This window comes from Rhinichthys klamathensis, unplaced genomic scaffold (assembly GCF_029890125.1).
Source record: "Rhinichthys klamathensis goyatoka isolate OS25496 unplaced genomic scaffold, OSU_Roscu_1.1 h1tg000561l_1, whole genome shotgun sequence".
NCBI lineage: Eukaryota > Metazoa > Chordata > Actinopteri > Cypriniformes > Leuciscidae > Rhinichthys > Rhinichthys klamathensis.
The window spans coordinates 476,461-502,628 of NW_026607027.1; the positions used below are offsets into that span (position 1 = coordinate 476,461).

General features: G+C 40.7%; 1 protein-coding gene across 1 annotated transcript in view; it reads left to right on the plus strand.

Annotated features, from left to right (window-relative positions):
• veph1 (ventricular zone expressed PH domain-containing 1) overlaps positions 1–22,308 on the plus strand; it is a 109,233-nt gene extending 86,925 nt beyond the window's left edge. Inside the window, exons 12-13 of the mRNA XM_056239401.1 lie at positions 15,124–15,260; positions 21,877–22,308. Coding sequence (XP_056095376.1) covers positions 15,124–15,260; positions 21,877–22,113 — 374 coding nt within the window. The 3' untranslated portion in view covers positions 22,114–22,308. The remainder of the gene's footprint in view (positions 1–15,123; positions 15,261–21,876) is intronic.
• The last annotated feature ends 3,860 nt before the right edge of the window (positions 22,309–26,168 follow it).

Genomic DNA, 26,168 nt, shown 5'->3' on the forward strand with positions numbered 1-26,168 from the left:
GAAAGAATGGCAAGCCCCGCTGTGGAGGATGTGCTTTTGATTGCAGGAAGCGCTCATCGAGTTTACTTTTTCTTTGCACTTCCCACTTCTCGTCCGGCCTATCGATATTTAGCTTCACCACGGCACGAGTTACAACCTTCACGACTCACGAGCTTCTCATACTGCGGGTATAGGGCTGGCGAGTCACCCAAAATCACCTGCTTTGATGCTGAGAACATCCAACTCCTCAGAGCTAGACAGCCCTAACAGTCCTAACTTTTGCAGCTCACACAAAAGTTGTGTGTATCACAAACAAACACCAAATAAGACTTACACACATAGGGCCCTATCTTGCGCCCGGCGCAAATGACTTTGTACACTGACGCATGTATCATTCCTATTTTGCACCCGCGCAAAGCAGGCTTTTCCCTCCACAGACGCACGTCGGTAAACTAGGAAATGAACTTGCGGTCCCTGGGCGGGTCGGCGCAAAAAGGAGGCGTGTTTCGGCGCAAACATTCCCTAGTGCTATTTTGCAGTTCCAGAAAACAATTCCGCCACTGACCAGAAAAAACCTAGTCTAAAGTCAGCGCATACACTTTGATTCTCTCATCAACACAGATGCAGCAGTTTTTATTTTTGCAAATCATACATTATAACAAGGAAAAATATTAACACATGAGGGAAATCATTGTGGTGTCCATGAAGATGTAAAAAAATGTAGGCCTAAATCTAGCTTACACATTGACCCAAATTTTTCAGGCTAATTGTAGTAATGACGGATCAGACCTGTTTGCCCAATAGTGGCAAGACACATATGTATATAAGGACATGTGACAAATTAGTTTGTCCGTCAAGAACCAGAAAAAAAAACAACGTCACTTCTCTGTCTTTCACTGCCCTGACAAGAACGTCGGTCTCCTCGGCTGTGTCCCGCTCCTGGCGCGCGCCTGGTAAATCCGCCATAATAATAACAATCCGCCATGCAACAAGCGCGCCTGCTCTTAAAGGGTATTTTGGATGACGCTCTAATTGGTTTATTTCACGTTACGCCCAAACCACTCCTATGAATAATGAAGCTTTTTCAGACCAACCCCTTTTAAACTTGCGTCGGGCGCAAGAGTCATTTATCCCGCCGGTAAAATAGCAACAGCGCCCAAGCCCCGCCCACAAAGTTACTTGATACTTGCGTTTCAGATCGTTAAAATTGGGCCAATAGGCTACATTCACACTGTCAAATCCGATTATTTGTGTATCCGATTGGAATCTGATCTAAACGTATTGATAACTTTTCAGATCCAATTTGTGTGTCCATGCAGCTCTTTCGTTTTCTGGAATATCTGCATTGGTTTCTATGGCAATGATGGCAAAAACAACAACCGCAACATGGAGGGGTTTGCAATACAGATGGTCGCTTATTTAAATTTGACAACATATGCAGCCATGCACTGGACTATGCATCTTCTGAGGCAGCGGCAGGACCGAAGGCTGGTATGCACAGCTTTTTTCTGCACTGTCCTCTCTGCCGGTTACAAAATATGTCTCCGATATATTGTCATTTCCTGGCGCTATCACGCTGAAGGCGTTCCTCAAAGTGTCGTCATACAACGCAGCGTGAGGTCCCTCGAAAGGGAATTATTACAAAGATAGCATAGATTTCATTACTTTTTGAAAGTGAATTTGGTGGAATTCGGTTGTAAATAAACAAACTCTGTCCTTGGTGCGTAATAATTCATAAGAGAATTCTTTTGAGTCTTTTTAATGAACCAGTTAATATGGTTCAAAAATCTAGTCTGAATGATTCATCCACAAATTGGGCTGATCTGGTTCTTGAGTTCATCTAGCTGACTCAATGATCCGGACGCAGCTGTTAACAGCTCACTTGAGGGCAAGATTATCAGTGAATAACAACCATCATTTTAAGAGTTTCTGTTGATGCTTCTCTGAAGTTAATGATTAGCGACTACATAATTTTGCAAAAGCACGTCAGGACTCCAGATGTCGTATAAAGCTTCAGTCTTCTGTGATGATTGCTAAAATCTGCTTTCCATGAAGAGAAGAAAGAAACCAAAACTAGAGGAAAAGGTGGTTCCTCTCATTTCTGTAGCTGAGATACATTTACAACAGTCCAGCATTAGGATGTTCAGACAAAGAGGCTTCTGATCCCATTCAAGTGCATCCAGAATTGTTGTTGCTTTGTTTTAAATCTTCTGCAGATGTGCTTTTTGGTAGGATTTTTCCACAAGAACCAATTAGATACAACAGAGAAGGTTTTTGCCTCTGGCCTGAACATTTTACCTAAAACAATGAAACATATTGTAAATCGCTGCACATGGAACATGTCTATTTCATCTGAGATCATTTATAGGCATTTGAAACACTACAAGTAAATGCAAATTATTTCATTCAAATTAGCTAATGCAACACAATTCTTTAACATCGTTTCACACTGTAATTGTATTGCATGCAATCAATTCAAAATTATAAAATGGAAGTTTACTTAATCCATTTTGATCGGTCACAACCAGTATCCGGATCAACACAGTGTATTTCCCGTAATGACTTAACTCACTGCCTTTTTTTTAATCCTGTATACTGTATATGGTTCAATCAGTCAACAGCGTTCTCTACAACATTTCTCTAAGATGCTGCTGTAACAAACATGGCATCCGATGATTTTGTTTTATTTGATGCTCGATTCATCTCAGGTTACTTATTATAGTAATGTGCAATCTTCAATAACAGCGTTGATTATTGGCGCACTAAAATATATCGAAAGAAATTGATTTGAAAGAAATGTACTCCATGTAATGTTGGCTTGCTTATTGCGCTTGATATACTGAAGTCCACATGTCATGGTAACAAGAAGTGCTTTTAAGCAAAGGTCTAGAGCTGCCACACAAGTGAGCAACCCAGAAGTGACCATAGTTAGCTAACGATGCTTTTGAGAAATACACCTCAGGTTAGGAATTGATGCAAGCTTTATTTTAGTAGTTAGTAGTTTATTCCTTCCTGTAGCCTTCCTGTAGCTCAAACAGTAGAGCATTGGCTCAAACAGTAGAGCATAGAGCTGATAAGAATGTAAAATGTGTACTTTGAAATGCAATGTAAGTCACTTTGGATAAAAGCGTCTGCCAAATGCATAAATGTAAATGTAAATTCCAACAAAAACAAATAGGGCCCTATTTTAACGATCTGAAACGAAATTATCAAGCGCGAAGCGCAAGTAACTTTGTGGGCGGGTCTTGGACGCTGTTGCTATTTTACCGGCGGGATAAATGACTCTTGCGCCCGACGCAAGTTTAAAAGGGGTTGGTCTGAAATAGCTTCATTATTCATAGGAGTGGTTTGGGCGTAACGTGAAATAAACCAATCAGAGCGTCATCCAAAATACCCTTTAAGAGCAGGTGCGCACGTTGCATGGCGGATTGTTATTATTACGGCGGATTTACCAGGCACGCGCCAGGAGCGGTTCACAGCCGAGGAGACCGACGTTCTTGTCAGGGCAGTGAAAGACAGAGAAGTGACGTTGTATGGGGATGGGAGATTGTTTTTTTTTCTGGTTCTTGATGGACAAACTAATTTGTCAGATGTCCTTATATACGTATGTGTCTTGCCACTATTAGGCAAACAGGTCTGATCCGTCATTACTACAATTTGCCTGAAAAATTTGGGTAAATGTGTAAGCTAGATTTAGGCCTACATTTTTTTACATCTTCTTGGACACCACAATGATTTCCCTCATGTGTTAATATTTTTCCTTGTTATAATGTATGATTTGCAAAAATAAAAAACTGCTGCATCTGTGTTGATGAGAGAATCAAAGTGTATGCGCGTTGTGCACCCGCTACATTATGGCCAAGCATGCGCGCTTAAAATAGCATTATGAACAACGCGCAACGCGCCACTGACTTTGTTTTTTCTGGTCAGTGGCGGAATTGTTTTCTGGAACTGCAAAATAGCACTAGGGAATGTTTTGCGCCGAAACACGCCTCCTTTTTGCGCCGACCCGCCCAGGGAGCGCAAGTTCATTTCCTAGTTTACCGACGTGCGAGATAGGGCCCGTTGTGAGGAAATAACAGCAGGATGCAGTATGCAAGTAAACTCAGTTTAATGGATAATATTGAATGAACAATGAAGAAGGCACAAGTCGGGGACAACACTCAGATGGACAGTGAAGCAGGGACGAGATGGCGATCCGGTGGAAAACAGGTGATGAAGTGCTCGAGTGAATCCCAGGGGAAGTGAACATCCAGATGACACGACGAACTGACGAACATCCAGACGACACGAGGAACAGACGAACTCCAGACTAGGAACAGCAGACGAGGCACGAGCACAGGAAACACACCGGGGAACAACCACAACGATCTGACAACAAGGGAGAGAATTGCTGGGTATATAAAGGGAACTGAAATGGATGACAGCTGGTGACACTAATCAGCACAACGAGTAACCACACCCACACAATACACTCACGCAGACACATCAGCGTGAGACAGCCGATTCATAAACCGTGACAGTACCCCTCCTCCTAAGAACGCCTCCTGGCGTTCTCAGACTCCCTTACCTGTCGATTGTAATCATCGATAAGGGAATGATCCAGGATGTCTCTAGCCGGTACCCAACTTCTCTCCTCCGGACCGTAACCCTCCCAGTCCACCAAGTACTGAAATCCGCGTCCCCTCCGTCTCGAGTCCAGAATGCGGTTAACCGAATATGTGGGTTCCCCATCTACGAGTCGCGGCGGGGGGGGAACCGGGGCAGGCGGATTAATGTGAGAATGAAAAACGGGTTTGATTTTAGACACATGGAAGGCGGGGTGAATTCTCCTGTACGCAGGAGGGAGTTTGAGTCGGACTGTCACCGGACTAATAATCTTGGTGACAGGAAACGGGCCAATAAATTTAGGAGCTAGCTTGTTAGACACGGAGCGGAGAGGAATATTCTTGGTAGAAAGCCACACTTTTTGACCCACGACGTAAACGGGAGGCTTTGACCGGTGGCGATCGGCCTTGGCCTTCATGCGCCTCCCTGCTTGGAGTAGAGTCTCACGGGCTCTAGTCCAAGTACGGTGGCACCTCTGGACGAATGCGTGAGCGGAGGGGACCGCGACCTCGGATTCCAGACTCGGAAAAATTGGTGGCTGGTAACCTAAACTACACTTAAACGGCGAGAGGCCCGTGGATGACACTGGTAATGAATTGTGGGCGTACTCCACCATAGAAAGCTGTTGGCTCCAGGACGACGGATTCTTGGCAACCAAACATCGCAACATTCTTTCGAGGTCCTGATTGGCTCGCTCAGACTGGCCATTACTCTGGGGATGATAGCCCGAGGACAGACTGACCGTGGCCCCCAGTAATTTACAAAATTCCTGCCAAAATCTGGATACGAATTGGGAACCCCTGTCAGAGACCACGTCCATCGGGAGGCCATGTAACCGAAAAACGTGATCTATGACAGTGACCGCTGTCTCCTTGGCTGAAGGTAATTTGGGCAAGGGAATGAAATGTGCCGCCTTCGAGAACCGGTCCACTACGGTTAAAACAACCGTCATGCCATTGGAAGGCGGGAGGGCGGTGACAAAATCTAGAGCGATGTGGGACCAGGGTCTCGAAGGGACAGACAGCGGTCGAAGTAACCCGTCTGGGGGTTGGTTAGATGTCTTACTAGTGGCACAGACTGAGCAAGCCAAAACAAAATCGTGAATGTCGCGAGCCATCAATGGCCACCAAAATCGTTGTTTAACTAGAAACCTGGTGCGAGTCACTCCTGGATGACAAGCCACGTTGGAGCAATGACCCCATCTAATAACGTCGGACCGTAACCCCTCCGGAACAAATAATCGGCTCGGTGGACAACCAGGCGGAGGCGTTACCCCTTCTAAGGCTGTCTTGACCTTCGATTCGACCTCCCATACCAGAGTGGAGATGACAACTTTCTCAGGTAAAATACACTCGGGAGTCACCGGGCGTTCGGATGGATCAAAAATACGAGATAAAGAGTCGGGTTTGATGTTTTTGGACCCGGGGCGGTACGAGAGAACAAAATCAAAACGACCGAAAAAAAGAGCCCACCGAGCCTGCCTGGAGTTGAGTCTTTTAGCAGATCTGATATATTCCAGATTCTTATGGTCGGTCCAAACGATAAAGGGAACCCCCGAACCCTCTAACCAATGACGCCACTCCTCCAACGCTAGTTTAACTGCCAACAACTCTCTATTACCAATGTCATAATTACGTTCGGCAGACGATAGTCGATGAGAAAGAAACGCGCAGGGATGCATCTTGTCGTCTGAGGAAGCGCGTTGTGAAAGCACTGCTCCTACTCCCACCTCTGACGCGTCGACCTCCACCACGAACTGACGTGTGGGATCAGGGGTGACAAGAATGGGAGCCGAAACGAAGCGACTTTTGAGGTTGTTGAACACTGCCTCGGTAGTGTTCGACCACCTGAACGTCGTTCGGGGGGAGGTCAAGGCAGTCAGAGGTGCGACTAGTTGGCTGAAATTACGAATGAAACGTCGGTAAAAATTGGCGAATCCCAGAAACCGCTGTAGGGCCTTACGGGAATCTGGACTTGGCCAATCTACCACAGCCTTAACCTTGTCAGGATCCATGCGCACTCCCTCAGAAGAGATGATGTACCCTAAGAAGGGAACAGACTGTGCATGAAACGAGCATTTCTCCGCCTTGACAAAAAGCCCATTCTCTAACAACCTCTGGAGCACTCGCCTGACGTGTTGAACGTGTTCCTGGAGAGACGAAGAAAAAATCAATATGTCATCCAGGTAAACATATATGAACTGATCTACCATGTCTCTCAACACGTCATTCACGAGTGCTTGAAAAACCGCTGGGGAGTTGGAAAGCCCGAACGGCATAACCAAATATTCAAAGTGCCCCCTAGGGGTATTAAAAGCGGTTTTCCATTCATCCCCCTTCCTGATGCGAACCAAATGATATGCATTACGTAAGTCCAGTTTCGTGAAAATGGATGCTCCCTGCAACCTCTCGAAAGCTGAAGACATCAACGGCAAAGGGTAAGAGTTCTTTACCGTGATGTTATTCAGCTCTCGGTAATCAATGCAAGGTCGCAGAGAACCATCCTTCTTCCCAACGAAAAAGAACCCCGCCCCCGCAGGAGAAGAGGAAGGTTGGATGAACCCAGAGGCCAGAGAATCAGAAATATATTTCTCCATGGCCTCCCTCTCGGGAACAGAAAGAGAGTAAAGTTTGCCCTTGGGCGGAGATTTACCTGGCAGTAGATCTATCGCACAGTCATAGGAACGATGCGGAGGAAGAGAAGCAGCGCGAGACTTACTGAACACCTCCTTCAGGTCTTGGTACTCCGCGGGCACGTTAGACAAATCCGCTGCCTCACTCTGAAACACAGAACCGGACACAGAAGGACAGGCAGACACTAAACAAGACTCATGACAGTGGTTACTCCATGTGGAAACAGTGTTAGTGCACCAATCGATCCGGGGGTTGTGCCTGGAAAGCCACGGGTGTCCCAAAACCACTGGTGCAAGTGGTGAGTCCATGAGAAAAAATGAAATGAGTTCTGTGTGATTTCCAGAAGTGATTAGGGTAATGTCTTCAGTAGCATGTGTAATTAGGGGAAGTTCTTGACCATTGAGTGCGTTGACTGTAATCTGGTGCGAGAGAGGAGTGACGGGAATCTGAAGCTTAAGTGCAAGTTTGAAGTCCATGAAATTACCCTCCGCTCCCGAATCCAGTAGTGCGTTGGTGCAGTGCGTCGACTGTCGCCATCTCAGTCTTACCGGGAGGAGGGTTGATGATGGTGATGAGGTCTTCTCGGCGGAGATCCCACCCGATAGTAGCCTCATACTTACTACCGGGCTTGCTCTTTTACCGGGCAGGAGTGGATGAAGTGACCTGCCCGGCCACAGTAGAGACAGAGTCCCTGGGATCTCCGCCTCTCCCTCTCCTCCCGGGAAAGCCGAGCTCTCCCCACCTGCATGGGTTCGTGGTCGAATACGGGGCTGACCGCGCTCGCGCCACCGGGCTGGTGGTCTTCCGGGCTGGACTGGGAACGGCTGGGGCGCGTCAGTCTGGTCACACGATTCAGGCGAGAGTCCACTCTCAGCGCAAGTTCCACCAGTCCGTTCAGTCTCTCTGGTAAGTCCATCGCGTAAATTTCCTTCTGAACGCGGTCAGCCAACCCATGCAGGAACATATCCCACTGCGCCTCCTCGTTCCAACGGCACTCTGCGGCCAGGGTGCGGAACCGGATGGAGTAGTCCGCCACCGAGCCTTCTCCCTGTCGCAGTTCGGCGAGTAATCTGGCCGCCTCCTTACCCGCCACTGCACGGTCGAAAACCCTCTTCATCTCCTCGGAGAGTGCCTGGAACGAGGTGCAGCAGTCGTCTCCGTTCTCCCACACCGCCGTTCCCCAAAGTGCTGCTTTCCCTGACAGCAGGGTTAGCACGAAGGCTACTTTGGCCTGTTCGCTCTGAAAAGTGCGTGGCTGTAAGGCAAAATGCATAGAACATCTTGTGAGGAATGCTCTGCAATACTCCGGTTCACCGGAATATCCCTCTGGTGTGGGTAGGCGTGGCTCTGGTCTCTCAACTGCTGCAGGCATCGGTGGTGGGGGAACGGGCGGTGTGGGGGGCGCAGTGGGAGTCTGTAAAAGTTGTACCTGTTGGGTGAGCTCGGACACCTGCTTCACGAGTGCTTGCACCGCACGACCTGTGCCCGAGATGCTCTCTGCTTGTTGGTCCATACGTGAGATACTGTGAGCGATGAAGTCGTTGAGCTGTGATGAACTTGCTGCATCCATGGTTGGTCAGATCGTTCTGTGAGGAAATAACAGCAGGATGCAGTATGCAAGTAAACTCAGTTTAATGGATAATATTGAATGAACAATGAAGAAGGCACAAGTCGGGGACAACACTCAGATGGACAGTGAAGCAGGGACGAGATGGCGATCCGGTGGAAAACAGGTGATGAAGTGCTCGAGTGAATCCCAGGGGAAGTGAACATCCAGATGACACGACGAACTGACGAACATCCAGACGACACGAGGAACAGACGAACTCCAGACTAGGAACAGCAGACGAGGCACGAGCACAGGAAACACACCGGGGAACAACCACAACGATCTGACAACAAGGGAGAGAATTGCTGGGTATATAAAGGGAACTGAAATGGATGACAGCTGGTGACACTAATCAGCACAACGAGTAACCACACCCACACAATACACTCACGCAGACACATCAGCGTGAGACAGCCGATTCATAAACCGTGACACCCGTAGAGTAAATTTGGTCCGACCAAATTATGTTTAGTTTAAAAGGCTTCATTAAAGGAATAGTTCACCCAAAAAAGAAAAATTGTCCTATAATTTACTAACCCTCAATCCATTCTAGGTGTATATGACAATATATAAATATCCTGGCTCTTCCTAGCTTTGTAGTGACATTGAATAGAGCCAGAGTTTTTGAAGCCCCAAAAAGCGCATCCATCCATCATAAAAGTAATCCATACGACACCAGTGGGTTAATAAATGCCTTCTGAAGCAAAGCGATGAGTTTTTGGAAGAAAAATATCCATATTTAAATATTTATAAACTATAATCACTGGCTTCCGGCAATGGCCGTACACACGTTCACAGGAGAGTCGAGAGTCGTATGGCGTAGGCATAGTGTAGACCTTAGGTGAGAATGGACCTAGAATGGCTTAAGGGCAAATTAGAGTAAATTATGGGATTTTCATTTATCAATGAACTATTCCTTTGCTTTGGCTGAAAAGTTTACATCAATTTAATTAAGTGATATGGTTCCGTTCGGGCCGAGCAGCAATAACCCCCCTTAGGGTAAACAGAACAGAACCAACATGAATGTGTATGCAGATATAATTAATTCAAGATTTTAAAGTACAACATAATTCGAGAATTTATTCTGATTCAAGGGGAATCAGAATGCCAAATCCTGACTGTACGAGAGGAGCTGGGGAGGGAGGAGGGTAATTCGCTCCTGAGAAACAAGATAGCTGCTGATAATACTGAAGGAGCTTATATATGTATACAGTGATAGGTGTCGTATTCCTATAGGTAGACATGGATCAGCTGAGAGTCACTGATGCGAGCTTGACCAACGTGACCTGCCAGAACTGACGCTATGCTTGATTTTTTTATTGTGTGCCTAAGATGACCCTTTACCTGTGGTCAAATTAATGGCTTATAGCTTTATCAAACAAAAGCCGCTTTTCCACATTAAACTCGCTAAATTACTGTAAAGTTGCCATATCGACTTTTCGGGTAAATACATCATACTGTATATGCTGTTCACACAAGCAATGTTTACCATTACCATTCACATTAGCCCCAAAATATTGGAAAACTGTGATGCCAAGCTTTGCGGCAATTATGAAGGTCTGATGGAAATAACGCACAATAACACTGTGTTGTTTACAGTAACATCATACAATAGCATCATGTTTACAATTGCATCAAACGGTAATTTACTGGTAATGTTACAACTTCTCATCCCAGAAAATTGACAGAACTGATTCACCATATTTTTATCATATTTTATTTTATTTTATATTTTATGCTCAATAGACAGTATTTCTCTGCTTTGAGTCTTTCTTTTCGTACAACAACAAAAAATCTAAATTCTGAAAAATTGTTCACTGCTGCTTTTGGTGGAGTATTGGATTGCTACGGTACATGAAATATTCGTCACTTTACCTCAGAAATCAATTTTTTTTGCCACGACAAGACAGTTTAATGAGACAGGAAATGTTTTTACATACCACCATCCAGCAGCCAAGGTGGCAATAAAGACTCATTGAAACCTCAATAGCAAGCGCCGCTCATTAAACGAGTGTTTGTAGCACACATTCTACCTCCTTTCTCCTTGTTTGGAGTGTGGGACAGTTTCCATTAGCAGAGCGCTGTAATGATTTTTAATAGAGGGAGGTGAATGTTTGCAGAAATAAGGACTCGGGGAAGCAAAGCTTGGACAGGCAGCACCTACCCTGGCAGTGTTATGGTCTGAAGAAGTCTTGTGTGTCGTCAGCTCATAAAGCACGGTAGTGTTTGAAAGCATTCCATCGCTTGGAGTTTGGTTCAGACATTAATGAGGGAATTTAAACAAGGAGACGCAGTGCTACAGGTTTATAACTACCATGCTGCTTTTCTCACTGCTGAAACTTCATGTGGTGCATCCTGGCTGTTGGTTGCTTTTCTCACTTGTTAAGCATTTAAGCATAAAAAAGAATGGATGATTTTTAAAATCATGAAAAAAAAAAAAATCAACTAAGTGTGTCCACACTTAAAAGTGTGTGTGTTATGCTTAAATATTTTATTAGCCTATGGAATATTTTGTTTGAAAATATGGGTAACACTATAGTATTATTGTTCAATTCTTACTATTTCTAGTTCCTTAGCATGCATATTACTAGGATATTGACTGTTTATTAGTTCTTATAAAGCACATATTAATGCCTTATTCTGCATGACCATATTCTACTTCCCTTAATCTTACCCAATACCTAAAACAACTACCTACTAACTATTAATGAGCAGTAATTAGGAGTTTATTAAGGCAAAGTCGTAGTTAATAAATATTAATAGTGAGAATTGGATCTAAAGTGTGACCAAAATATTTAATAATTTTTTTCTATAACTTTTATTAACTTAGGAACTAAGGGAAATGCATTGGTACTTAATGATATACAAAGCAATTTGGGGGGTTTACCACCTTATCTCTGTTGTTTGATCCAACAAAAAGCAGTTGGTAAAAATTTATTGTGTTCACAATCTTGTTATAATCTCTATTTACCTCCTGCTAGAACTAATCCAGGTAAAACTGACTTTAAATACGCTGCCCCTTCAGACTGGAACCCTCTTCAAATGAAATTGAGGCTAAATCATTTGGTGTCTTTTAGTCATTTTAAAACACGCATGCATGCACTAGAGAAAGATTTAGTGATTTGCAAATGCTTCTAAGGCTGTACTTTTAATGATATTGTATTATGTGCTGTTGTTTGTTATATGTGTATTTGTATATTTGGGCCGTCTATCTTGGCCAGGACACTCCTGTAACAGATTTTTAATCTTCTCTCCTGGTTAAATAAAGGATCAATTAAAAAATTAAACAACAACTTTAAATGAAGTTCATAATGGAAAAAACTAAACAGAATTACATTTCTAATGATTGAAACATTGTTTATCTTATTTTGTAATATTTTGAACTCAAATCATTTAAACCTCATGAACATATAGTGACATTTCCCCTTTTAAAACCCCAACTCCTAAACCTTTATTCTATGTTTTATTTTCGACGTGGTGTTGAACATACTCCAACTTTGCTAAATATGTGAATTCTGTCCTGTAAATTCTATGGAAGTGAATCCACACTCTCAGCAGGGGTTGCTGGAATCTTGTCTGACTATCAGAGCTGCTCTAAATCAACAGAAGAGCACAGCGTTGGCCAAAGCCCAGCAAAAAATCTATAACATACGCCAACCAGGAGAAAAATAAACACTGACCTTTCTTTCCCCACAGAGACTAGCAATATCCTCATTGCATGAATTTACAGTTGTAGCAGAATTGGAATAAACACTTCTTACCTCGAAATATTTTATTGATGTATTGGTAACATAGCACTCAAAATGTCTTACTCTTCTCCCATTGGCTTTTGTTGCTTTCTGTACTACCTGTGCATTGGGACTGCCATAATCCAGGTTTTCAAAGATGGGCTGCATCCAGATTAATATAATAGACTATTTACTACAGGTTTGTACTTCGCTTATGATGGGAGTACACATTTGATGTGCGTCTCAAAAGGCTACTGTCATGTTCCATGTTTGTCATGTGATTCCTTGTTAGTCATGTGATCCTGCCATGTGTTCCCTTGTCTGATGTGTCATGTTGTCATTGGTTCATGGTTTCGTTGTTCACAGGTGTCCCTTGTCTTGTCATGAGTCTTGTGTGTATTTAAGCCCTCATGTTTGCCATGTGTCTTTGTCAAGTATTGTTAACTGTAACCTCTGTTGGTAAGCGTTATGTTTATGTTTAAGTTTTGAGTCCCTGCCACGTCATGCTTTTGTTTTATGTTTGATCTTGGATTTTGTTATGTGAATAAACTGCATTTGGGTTCTCTTCAAACTTGCCTTCAGTGGATCCTTTACAGCTACTATGATTTAGGATATTGTGTAACTTCAGAAAGGCCAAAATCATTTCAAACAATTGTAGTCTGTCTGTCTGTGGGCTTGCTGAGCATCGGTTTTGGCCTCTGCTCTTATCATTAGTGTGTGTTTCACTTTTATGACCACAAACTCATTTTCATATACACATTAAAATCAACAGAACAGAAATCAATTTAGGCAAACAAATGTCATGCAGAATGAAGCACAGATGCTTTTAATATTGTATAGATTTACAAAGCATACATTTTATATTTGTTTTGCTCATGTACTCGCATACACGTTCTAGTGCTTTGATTCATGCATTTGAGAAAAGCTGAGAGAGTATAAAAGCAAATTAAATGAAAAATAATTCATAATAGAGAATTATTATGTTGCTCATGGGATAAACCCACACGAATTCAATTATCAACATTTACCAGCATTGTAATACTGACATCTGCAAAAGGTTTTGGGTTGAAACAACCAGAACAAGCATTATCTCTTCCAAAGCTTTTTCAATTGTTCTGCCCGTTTTTTGTTCTTTAAAAACATTTTTATGTGGTTTACCAGAAATAGCCTACCAACGTGAAAACATTTGAAATGTTTTAGCACTTTCCTAAAATAAAGTACATCGGTGTCGACATGATTTTAATGTTTTACTGCTTTGAAGGTATAATTCCATCCAATTCCATCAAAACTACTATTTATATCAATGAAAAAACAAACAAACAATAACTTGTCAATAAAAGTAGCTAATTTTAGAATCAAATCCCTGTTTAACCTATTTGAAATGATGATTTCGGGCTGTCCCACTTTGAGATCTTGACCTTCTCAAGTGCATTCAACACACAATGCATCATCGTTTTGAAATAATCTGTTGAACTGATATTCAACGTGTTGTTTTTTTTTTTTACTGATTTAACTGACATATTTATGCAACACAGTCACAGTATGTATTTATAGCAGCTCATATAAAATCTAGCTTAACTTCCTTGAGGTAAACAATCAACATTTTCTGAGTGTTAAACACCTCCTTTCACTAACCATTTGTTGAAAAAAGAACAAGAAAATGACTTTAATTTTGCCTTATTTTGTGCCTTATTCATGGAAAGTGCATTTTATATCCCAGAATGAAATTATTATACTAACGCAATTACTAGCGCCATTTTTTGTTTTCTAGGAAATTGCGTCAATCAAGGGCTGTGTTTTTTACCCCAAAGTAAATCATTACTTCAGTGTTCTCTAATACACCATGCGCTTAACTTCTGCCATTTGGGATTATAGTTTGGTGATTATCAGATATCAGTCTTGCTTAATCTGAAGCGCTGCAGATTCTCATCTGTTTTCCTTGCTGAAAAAAGGAAAACTCAGACAATGGGCTGCTTTGTACCATCCTGGAAGGGCTATAACACAGCTTCCTGTTTAACTCAAATAGACCCATGAGAGAGATCTGTGAAACGCTTTGTGTAGTTCGGACAGACCTAGCAAACACAGGCAGGAGACACAATATTCACCATGTCTGAAACCACACCAGATATTGCAATGTGGTGATAAACACTGAGCAGTGCTCCTTTGTCCGTCTAATGAGAAAACTTTTCCCATTATAAATAGTTAAGCATGGCGTATGTCCAGAAGAGGATGGCTCTGTGAGTGTAGAGTATTGTTTGGTGTTGCATTCAAAGTGACTATGGGCAGACATGGCTCTAGTTCACCAAAATAATTCATTAATTGTTTACTTTTTAAATCAATTTTGACTGACTTTTTTTCCGTAGAGCACAAAAGAAGATATTTTGAAGAGTGTATATGGTGCTCTTTTCCATACAATGAAAGCAGGCAGGACCGAGGGCTGACAAAAAGCATCATAAAAGCATCATTAGTCCATACAACCTTCTCATGAAATCTTTCTAATGATGTGAGACAGAGTTGCTTCCCTTACTTTAACATTCTCTTTTTCATTTTGACTCTTTCTGCTCAGTCGTTAACCAGGATGGCCAGCCACTCATTGAAGGGAAGCTGAAGGAGAAACAGGTACGCTGGAAGTTCATCAAAAGGTGGAAAACACGTTATTTCACGCTTGCCGGCAACCAGCTTCTTTTCAGAAGAGGAAAATCAGTAAGTGTCCCATTCACAAGACATCAGATTGTATAATTTATGCATTTCTTACCATCAACTGATCATACAAAAATGACAATTTTGTAATAATCATTTACTCAGCCTTATATCGTCCGACGTATTTTGTTTCTTCAATGGAACACAAAATAAGATATTAGGCAGCTTCTGTTTTCCAAAAAAAGGAAAGCTGATGATTTATACTGTCATGCTTAAAGGACAAAAGATCACAAACATAGTCCACACAATTTTTGCGGTATGTTCCAGATCTTCAAAAGTCTGATGACCCTGTGTGAGAAAGGCAAAACTTAAGTTGTTAGCGCTGTCTTGGTTTTTATGTCATCTTTAGATGTTTCATCAAGACCAACATCATTGATGCCAAATGCCGTTTCTTCTCGTGTCATGTGACTGATCAAAAAGCAGCAAATTTGAAAAACATTACAACAACTAAAAGCAATGCCAATTAACTCTTTCCCCGCCAGGGACGGAAATTTCCATCATTTTTGAGAACTCTTCCCTGCCATTGACGGAATTTTCTGTCTTTCCGTGTTTTCACTTTTATACGCTAGGGGGCACTATTACGCATCTTCTGAAAGAGTACTGAGGCCATGTCCACACTAATACGTTTTCGTTTGAATATACGTATATTTTTCTCTCCGGTTTGGCCTTCCGTCCACACTGAGACGCCGTTTTAAGTCAATGAAAACGTAGCTTTTGGAAAACGCTCTCCAAAGTGGATAAATTTGAAAACGCCGTTTTCGCGTTGTAGTGTGGACTGTGAAGCCGGAGGTATTTGAAAACGATGACTTAAGTTTAGTCATGTGATCCATGTTGTACCAATAGATATTCATGTTTACCGGTATTGTGCCTGTTATGTGCTATTGACTTTCACACTGTTGCTAAAATATGTTACTTTGCACACTCTTCATATCACAGTCCTGCACAGATGACAGAAAATGTACTCACATTTGCTGTCCTGCGGCAAAACATGAGAGCGGTTGCGTTTTAGACCATATATGGTGACTGAGTGTGACCTGGACGCATCAGTGATGGTGAGATATTTTGCTAAATAAAATTATCCGGTTAGAAGAATTGCGCGGTAACTTTATTATTTATTTTTCCATCTGTATCATCTCGGTGAGCTTTTGTGAGGTTTCACGCATGCGCAGTAAGGTGAATTTAGAAGTATCTCATCCACACTGAAACGTCCGAAAACGCCTGAAAACGCTAGTGTGGACGGAGAGCGTTTTTAAATGAAAACGCCGTTTTCAAATGTATCCAGATTAATGTGGACGTAGCCTGAATCTCCTGATCAAAACTCTTGAGAAGAACCAGAAACAAGCAAGGGGGTAATCCACCAGCCAGAAACAGAAGCTTCGCTTGGGGACCCTCATTGTAGCAGACCATCACCTGCTGTTAGCATTCCATTGACTCCCATTCATTTTGGCGTTACTTTGACAGCGAATAACTTTACATCTGAGGCGTCCAAAGACTCCATTTGTCCATTATTTATTTCTAAAGAAACACGACAATGTATAAAAGGCTCCATTACTTTGGATCTTACGTTAGGGCCGTTTTTTTTTTTGATTGCGTCAATACCATGGGACTCTCTGTCACACAGTAGAGAAATTACCGTATAGACAGAAGGAGAAGCTCGTAGGCAATCTTTTACTGTTGTGACGGGCTGGAAGTATCACACGACGAGGAGAGTTCAAATTAATTACCTCGGAGGGTGTATTCATTAACAAGTGGTAGGTGAAGAGTGAAGAGTGGCTTGCTGAGGTGGTGCGGTGCTCTCTGTGAGAGATTTCCTTGGTGCGGTGAGTCAGTGCTGTGCTCGAGTCAGGTCTAGCTCGGTCACACGCTGGTTTCTGGAAAGAACAAGAGACGACACGTTAGTTCTCAGAATTCAAGACACCAGTCTCCACGTTGTTTAGCCTCATGCTGCTTATATGGCCGTGGGGGAAATTGGTGACAGGTGTGGTCCATAAAGTCCATAAAAGCAGAGGGACAAAATATTTCAGCAACAGATTTGTTTCAGATTTTAATTCAGATTTGTCTCGGCACAGCTACTAGAAGATCAGAACGGTTGCTCTCGTCACATCTACGTCGTCAAGCTCACTTTGAGCCTGCGCAGTTCGCTCAGCCATCAGGAAGTGAGTGCTTCTAATGGGCTTCAATTTTCTCTGTTGAAATCTATGGGGTCGCTGTGTCCATTTCTTTTACTGTCTATGGATAGCATATGTAAGCAGATGCATATGTAAAATAATGCGTCAACATTAAATGGCATATAAATCAAAACTCCCTAAAGTTACTGAATGAAATGTTGATCCAGGACGAGGTAGGCTATAGGACTGTGCAAGCTTTGGGGGTGTTGATGGACTCGATCTATGTTTTGATAATCATTCTAAATACGATCTGGGATAGTCTTTGCGAAAAATCACTACGTGAAATCTCACGGCCCACAGAGAAGGAAATTAATTGTTGAGTAAAGTCGTTATTTTTGTTTGTTTTTTGCGCACAAAAAGTATTCTCGTCGCTTGATAAACTTAAGATTGAGCCACTGTAGTCACTTGGACTAAGATATAAAAAATATCTTAATTTGTGTTCCGAAGATGAACGAAAGTCTTACGGGGTTGGAACAACATGAGGGTGAGTAATTACTGACAGAAATTTCATTTTGGGATGAACTAACCCTTTAAGGCCCTTGCACACTGAGTCCGAAATTTTCGTATCATTTTTTAACGTGTGAAATTTTCGGACGCGAATTTCGGACTCAGTGTGCAAGGCCCTTTACTGTGTTTAGTTTACGGTGTAGGAAGCCTCAGGACAAGCAGAGCTGATGTTGTTATGGCAATGGGCGTTTTTGTTTTCGATACGCACGCTGTACGCGGTAGACCAATCACAACGGACTGAGCTGTCTGGCCAATCAGAGCAGAGTAGCTTGCGGAAAGGAGGGATTTAGAGAGATTGATTCATCTGACGAGTCGTTGTGATGTGCAAATGTATATTATGAGAAAATGAACGTTTTTTTTTTTACCTTTGATGCATGTAAACCTGTTGTAGGAGATTCCAAAACAACATTAGGAAACTTTAAAATAGCATAATAGGGGCACTTTAAAGTCAGAGGCTCTGTTCTATCTTTTTCTTTTTTGATATATTGCGTGTTCAGATATTCATACAACAGATTATTCTGGGGGCCATGAAACTTTTGTGAAAATGATCAAAAATGCTGCCGGTGGTTGGTAAGTTTTCAAAGACGCTGGCAGGTAAAGATTTACCTAAAGCTAAATTTACCTTGTGACCTAAATTTATGTCTGTTTCTCACACAAAGCCATTGAATTGCTTCAAAAGACTTAGAATATCTGGAATAAGTTGCATGGACTACTAAATGTGAACATGATCAACAGTATTCCTGAACAACCATCTATTCCTAACGATTCTTTAATCTAGCAACAAAAAAGTATTTTAAATGGCTCATTTTGGAGCCAATGGCTACCAAATATTGTATTACTCTAGAGCCCTGCTTTCTGGAAGATGATCATTATCTTTTAAAACCCCATGACTTCATCTTGAGATTCACCAAAGTCTTTCCTGAAGGGAATTACATTAACTAAATAAAACTAAAATGGCTTTTCAGAATCTCTCTATTGCTTTTAAACAAAGCAAAGACCCAATTTACTATGGGTCCATATAACCTGGAGCCATATTTAATATTGTGCAAAGGAGAATTCATAACCAAAGCCATGACAAACAGTGACTGCAAAGCTAAGATCAGTAAAATGCCAGCAAAAGCTTTTTAGTAAAAATGAATTATTTTGTCAGAGCTGTAAGCACATTAAATTGATTCATTGTAAATTTTACTCTGGAAAAGTGGGATGCATCGCTACAGTCATTTCATATTGCAAAGTCTTGACAAATCTTTGGTTTATCAGGCATGGCACAAATGCTTTCAATATGATTTTGAGGAATATTTGGCCTCTTGTCACAGTATCTTGTTTTTATTATGCCTTAAATTTGCTTGCAATTCTGCTGTTTTTCTTTCATTTTAATGGTGCCCATGTACACAAACAACAATAAGCTTCGTTTTTGGCAAACTTTGTGCAGTTATTCCTATATTCATCTTTTTGTAAACTTTTTGTATTTTTTAAATTCAGAATAATAGTTTAAAGGTGTTATATGACCCCTTAAAAAACTTGTTGTGGGACAGGAAGAAAAATAGAGCAGGAGAATTGGGACCATGCATGCTGTGAGCCTCCAACCAAGATTGTGTCTTATCTAAACGACCCACAATTTGTGAAAAAGTAGTGTGCTAAACTGTATTGGATGTGCACTTGTAGTGTACTTGAAATATTAAAAGAAAAATATATTTTTACAAATATATAAAAAAAAAAACTGAACTTGCAGATAATATAATTTTAATGAAATAAAAGGCCACTTAAGTGTACTTAAAGAGAGTGTAACACACTCACACACACTTATAACACTTTGTAATAATGTCAAATTTAAAGTTTTACTTAAAAAACACATTTTAAGCACGTTTTTTTTCATTCTTTAAACTCTGAATGAAATTGAATGATGTCGAGGCTGTAATGTGATTGCTTATCAAGGCACATGTGATCTAAGTTAGCCGTTACGCTTTTTCCAATGGTGGAGCCACAGACCCTCATATCACCCCATAATAAGACCATCTCAGGCTCCATGAACTGAGCTGAGTGTCAGATAAGAGAGACATACAGGACCAGGATTGAAAACCACTGACATAAGCAATGTTTCCATCAACACGTTTTTATCCGCATTAAGTGATATCGAATGAAAAATGCCTTATGGAAACAGTAAAATTCGATTGAATTTCATGAATATCGACTCAAATGAAATTAGTGCTGGGCCGTTATCGGCGTTAACGTGCTGCGTTAACGTGAGACTCTTATCGGGCGATAAAAAAAAATATCGCCGTTAATCAAAGTTGGGTTGGGATCATAAATAGCTTTTTCGAATATCGTTATATTTTCGCGCAATTCTAATGTGTAGTATGACGCCGCGCCTACTGTCTGTCACAGATCGCGCAGTAGGGTATTTCCCTGTCAGGGTCAGGGACACAAGGTGTACTTTTACTTTGTTACGTTGGGCGACGTTCCTCTCGTTACTTTATTTTAATGCAATACGTTGTTAAATGAGTTTATTCCAAGCGCGCTGTGTCCTTTGTATGGGCATGAGCGATGCTCATTTACAAATGAATCACTCTTTTGAGTCGATTCTGTTCAAAGACTTCATCATAACAAGTTGTCAGATGATCTGTCTAAATCGGTTCGCGAATCAGTTGATCTGTTCAGTTCCTCGCGCACTGAATCGTCTGAAGCGCTTTCAATTCACACTCGGAGTCGAAACAGGAAGATTTAAGAGCATCAAGAGCGTTGGATGAAGTGGCCGATACAGTCTAGTCTAGTGAATGCATATCTGCAAATGCATCATATTTTTGCCAGCGATGAAGATCTTTATTAGTTGAACATCTTCGTAAGCTGTCTGTGAATGAATGATTCCACAGGACGATGCATTCGATTTCATTTCATTCAGGTAATACACATTGTGTGTGTATTGCGCGTGTATTGCGCAGTGGCATAATCACACGAATAGTTTACATTGATTGAAACTAATTTGTTTAAAAATGAGGCTATTGTAGTAACAAGGCAGGTTCACATAAAATTCTTATGACATATGATGACATTATTTTTTGATCTAACGAGCATTGGCGATGCAAAAACGGACTGTCGTGCGTATTGTTTTTTTTCTTCTTCCAGTTAGCCTACTGTTAAAAAAAAGGACGAAAACATGTTACTTGTTCAATTAATAAACAGTTTGTTTGATGACAAATCGCTAAAGATGAAATTGGCCTCCCTTTCTGTCATTGCGGTTTTTATTTTATTTTTTATTTTTAACGATATTCGACTTTTGCTCCTCGATTTTCGAATGGCATTTTTGGCAGAAATGCACATCCCTACGCGAGGCAAACTATTCTCAAAGACTTACTTTTAGTCATTATTTGGGTAGCACACATATTCTGAATGCCTTCGGGAGAATTCAAATGAGCCATTTTAATCTAGATTAATCTAGATTAATTTCAATATTAATCTAGATTAAAAAAATTAATCTATGCCCACCTCTAAATGAAATACGATCGGTCTCATCGGATTTTATCTTGATCGATATACGGCTTATGCGATAAACGCGGATGGAAACGGTATTATGGTGCGATCCATTTTGCCTAGTAAAACTTTGTTCGCAAATGTTGGCTTGAATGTTGTGCAATTCGGTGAGAAAATGAATGGAAACACCTTAACATGTCTCAAATCAATTCGATATACCAATTTGATCGCAAAACAGCATGTGACGTCATTACGCACAGGTTTTTATCCGCTTTAAAGCCGTTTGATGGAAACACACTTTCACAGCTTTATTCGCATGAGGTTTTTTACCGAACTTCAGAAAATTCGATTGACAAGTGGATAGAAACATGGCTATAGACCACTGGCTGCGTTCCATTCATTTCAAACCTATCTGAACATTAGAGTGGAAAGCATTAGCTCTGATTGATGGCACTTTTTCCCTCTTGTGCTCACAGAAGGACGAGCTGGACGACAGCACAATTGAACTTAGCAAGGTGCAAAGCGTAAAGGTGGTTGCAAAGAAGAGGCGCGACCGCGGGCTGCCCAGAGCCTTCGAGATCTTCACCGACAGCAAAACCTACGTGCTGAAAGCTCAAGATGAGAAGCATGCGGAAGAATGGCTGCAGTGCATCAACGTGGCTGTGGCCCAGGCCAAAGAACGCGAGAACCGCGAGGCCACCACATACCTGTGACGCCTGTTCTGCCGAGGATGCTGTCATACAAACTGGCATATCAAGCCACATGGGTACGTCTTATTGCTACGCTATCTCATTACAATGGTTTAACAACATCAACGACAAAGGCCTTGTCTCAAAAGCCACCTTCAGTTGTTGCAGCCATCCTCCACCTAAATTCTTGCAATAGTAGGTCACAGAGACCGTCGGTTAGTACTTTGTAGGGTGGGCTTGGCAATGGGCGTTAAGGGCCTTCTGAATCATGAAATGATCAATGGGACTTCTCGGACTAATGACAGGAAAGGGCACAAGGCTAGAAGTCAACAACATGTGCGTCATTTGGGGCATGACCAAAGAAAAGAGTGACATCCAATGAAGCTGAGAAACATCTGTTCCACACTTCGCACTGACAGTCATTGTGTGGGTCATATTGTATCATGTTTTGAGAAACAAAAATGCTGATTTTTTAAATCTTTGTCTTCCAGAAAAGTATAGAATAATCAGAGTCAGCTATCACTTACACTTAGGGTTGTTGTGGTAAACATGTTAACGCATACAATAAATACTGTTAATTGTTAAACCCTAGAATGCACAACCCTAAAAATCTACACGAATGCATAAAGGGGGTCAAAGTGATTCGAAATGGAATCAATGGTTTTTTTTCTATTAAAGGTATTGTAGGTAGGAATTTTTTTTTAAACTTTTTGCCAAATTTGTTTAAACTTTCTATATATATCAATGCATAATTAAAATATAAGTACTCTGGAAAAGAGAGTATAAAAATCGAGTGTCTGTAGTCCTCTCAGGGCTGTAATAAACACAGCTACTTATCTCCATTCACTTCCACCCCCTCCATTCTGGGCTCCTTCCAAAACCACGCCCCCAAAACACATGAACGCGCGATGCCGACAGCTCACAGCTGGAGGACGCGCTTACCAGCGCCGAGCAGAGAGGAGCGCAGTGCATGTAGTGACATCATGTCAGACTCACATGTAATAAAATACCTAACTTTATCATTATGAATATAAACAACTAACATGGCTGTTAGTACTCACTATCAAGCTAGCATATCGATACTGGTAAAGTTTAAAATATATTGAGTTTGATTCGTTAACGAGCTAGTAACATAAAGCAAAGCTAAAAACAGGTTGCATTGATACACGTTTTCCCATTACAATCAGTTACACTGTGATAAAGGTGAATTTCGTGTAAGATTCATAACATATACGCCGTGTTTTGCATGTAATTGTGTCTCTTACTAGTCTCTTGCCCTCCTCGAGTCAAACGAGTGCGCGCATGTGGGCAGCCCATGTAGCAGCGGGGGTGTTGCCATGGTTGCGAGAGAGTGACAGTCGTCTAAGCCAATCCATTGTTTCGTCCCGGAAGGAAATAATGAGCTGTGTTTAGTGCAGATTAAACGGTCTAGAGTCACTCGATTTTTATACTCTTTTTATCAGAGTACTTACATTTTAATTATGCATTGATATATATAGAAAGTTTAAACAAATTTGGGAAAAAGTTTTTTAGACCAAAAACGACCTACCCTACCTTTAATACAATAATTGATGCACCCGGTTTAATATACCAAATATGTTTATTTGTCCACATTCCTTATATATATATATGCATTACAAAAGATGGAATTTATTCTTTTCAAAATGCACTTGTACTCTTTCTAAACAAACTTAACTCAAATTTAGATCTACGTACTTTAGAGTATATTCAAGTTTGAACCTTTACTCCCCACATTTCTCACAGACCATTTGAAAATGATCTTTGCAGGCAGAGACAGAACATTTCACATACCATTTGCACCTTTCTAAGCATAACTTTTGGGTAGAGTTTGCACCTCTTTCTTTGTTTGGGCCTTTAGCTATCCTTTACTGGGCCCTTTCTCTACTCATCTACTGCATCTAAAATCACATACTGAGTAGGTTCTACATTTGAGAACTTCATGACTGTTAAAAAAGTATGCATGTGTACAGTATGAATAAAATATCATCAAGCTTGAATGTGTGTAGAGTGCAATCTGAATGTTCTACGTCCGCCGCCATGTTAGCATTGACATGTGAGCTAGTGAATCAGTGAGTTCATGACTTCTCTCCCATGGCCTATGCATAGTAAAGTGTCCATTGGATGTGAACTTCAGAATAATGACAGAACAACTATGTCATCCAGGTACTTTTTTGGCCTATTGAGGCCATTTCACCTGCTATACAGAAATATGAATATTCGTACACAGGGTTGGTGTGTGAGGCAAATTCTTGGTTCAGTTCAGAGCAAAAAAGTAACAACAGATTTTTAAGTAATCCATAAAGTTTAAAGAAAATAAATATTAGGTATCCGGAAATACAGTGTTGATTCTAAATTCCATTGGGAATGAATACGGGCCAAAAATGACCCCCTTTATGCATTCTTGGGGTAATGATAAAAAATAAAAATAAAACATCACCACATATGACCAAAAAATATGCAAATCACATTGATGAGATCAGAAACAAACATTTTTGAAGGATTAATGAAATATTCATGGATAAAATATTGAAATAATCACAGCATGCTGGGTAAATTTGACCCCCTTTATGCACTATTTAATTCAATTTAATGTTATATACTATGTTTAGTGTCATTTTCCTTTTTGAGAAATATAAAATCTGTCAATTTTTGTGCAAGTGAGATGAGGAACATTTATGACATGAGCAGCATCCACATAAATGTATTATTTTGCTCTTTCCTTTAAAAGGAACTGAATGCGTTAACATGTTAACTACAACTATGTGCCGAAATTATTATTTTGACCAAAACACCGAAACCAAAATGAATCTTTTCGTGACATTTGCTCAAGCATACATTAAATAATGAAGAAAACAGGTTAAGTAAAAATATAATGAACATGCAATATAGTGCATATTTAATAAAACATTTTCTAGCTGTCTATAAAGCTCTGAACAATGAATAGCTTTCCTGAGGTAAATGTAGCATTATGTGACATTGTTTACAAGCTGTTTTATTGACATCTTTCTGCGGTTGAAACACTGATTGAGGGATTACATGAGAGTAAGCTGCAGTTGTTTCTTTCAACATTCCTTCTAATTTTCATTCATGTTTATTTTGTGCTATAACTAGTAGTAAAGTGGAAGAGAGTGATCCGTCACGCCACATTAAAGAGCATCAAAACCAAATTTATTGTTTGAATTTTGTTATAAAACTGACAGCTTTTGAAAGCTCAGACTTTGTTTCATATCAAAAGTAACAAAGCACTAGGCTTTGTTATGCATAATCGCATTAATAATCGCTTACTGCGATTATTGGATGGTAGGTGTGGTTGGATGGTACAAAATAATTGTTAAAGAGCATATTGCAGGTAAAAAAAAAATCGAAATTAATATATAACCTTGTATGAAAATACCATATGAAAAGGTAATGCAGGATTTAAAATGTTTTAAAACTACATAAGGGCACAAATTTAGTAGATAAAGTGAGCGTTTCTTTGACTGCTCGTAAAAACCGTTTTTTTTTTCAACATCGCGTCATTTTACGTCACCAGAGGGAGGGAGCCTCAGCAGCGCAGATAGGTTTGTATTCAGTACAAGCGGGTAAATTTGCTTTTTTATACTCAGAATGACAATTTGGAATGTAAAGAACAACATATTATACAGTTATTTGTTTTATTAGGAAAATACCATATACATAAAAAGAATTGGGCTTTTTTTCACGTTTTATAAATGACTTCACATTATATGTACATCTTTTGGAACAAACAAACTAAAAACAAAAAAGCAATGGAAACATGTAATGCTTTGAAAGCACAGGATTTTATGTAAAACCTTTTTTTGTATTTTTTATTTCCTGGCAGCTAATGTTAATGTGATATTGTGAATATGTAAAACCTCTTGTTTTTGTGGCATCGAATTTAAAAAAAAAAAGTCAGTAAGAGCGGTCGTGAATCAGTGTTTTCGGTAGTTTTTATATTTTAATTTATCATCGTCATCATGGTAAATTATTGTGTTTGTGGAGGTTGCATATATAACATGTACTTGTATCTTATCAGCCATTGGAGAATCGCTAACTAA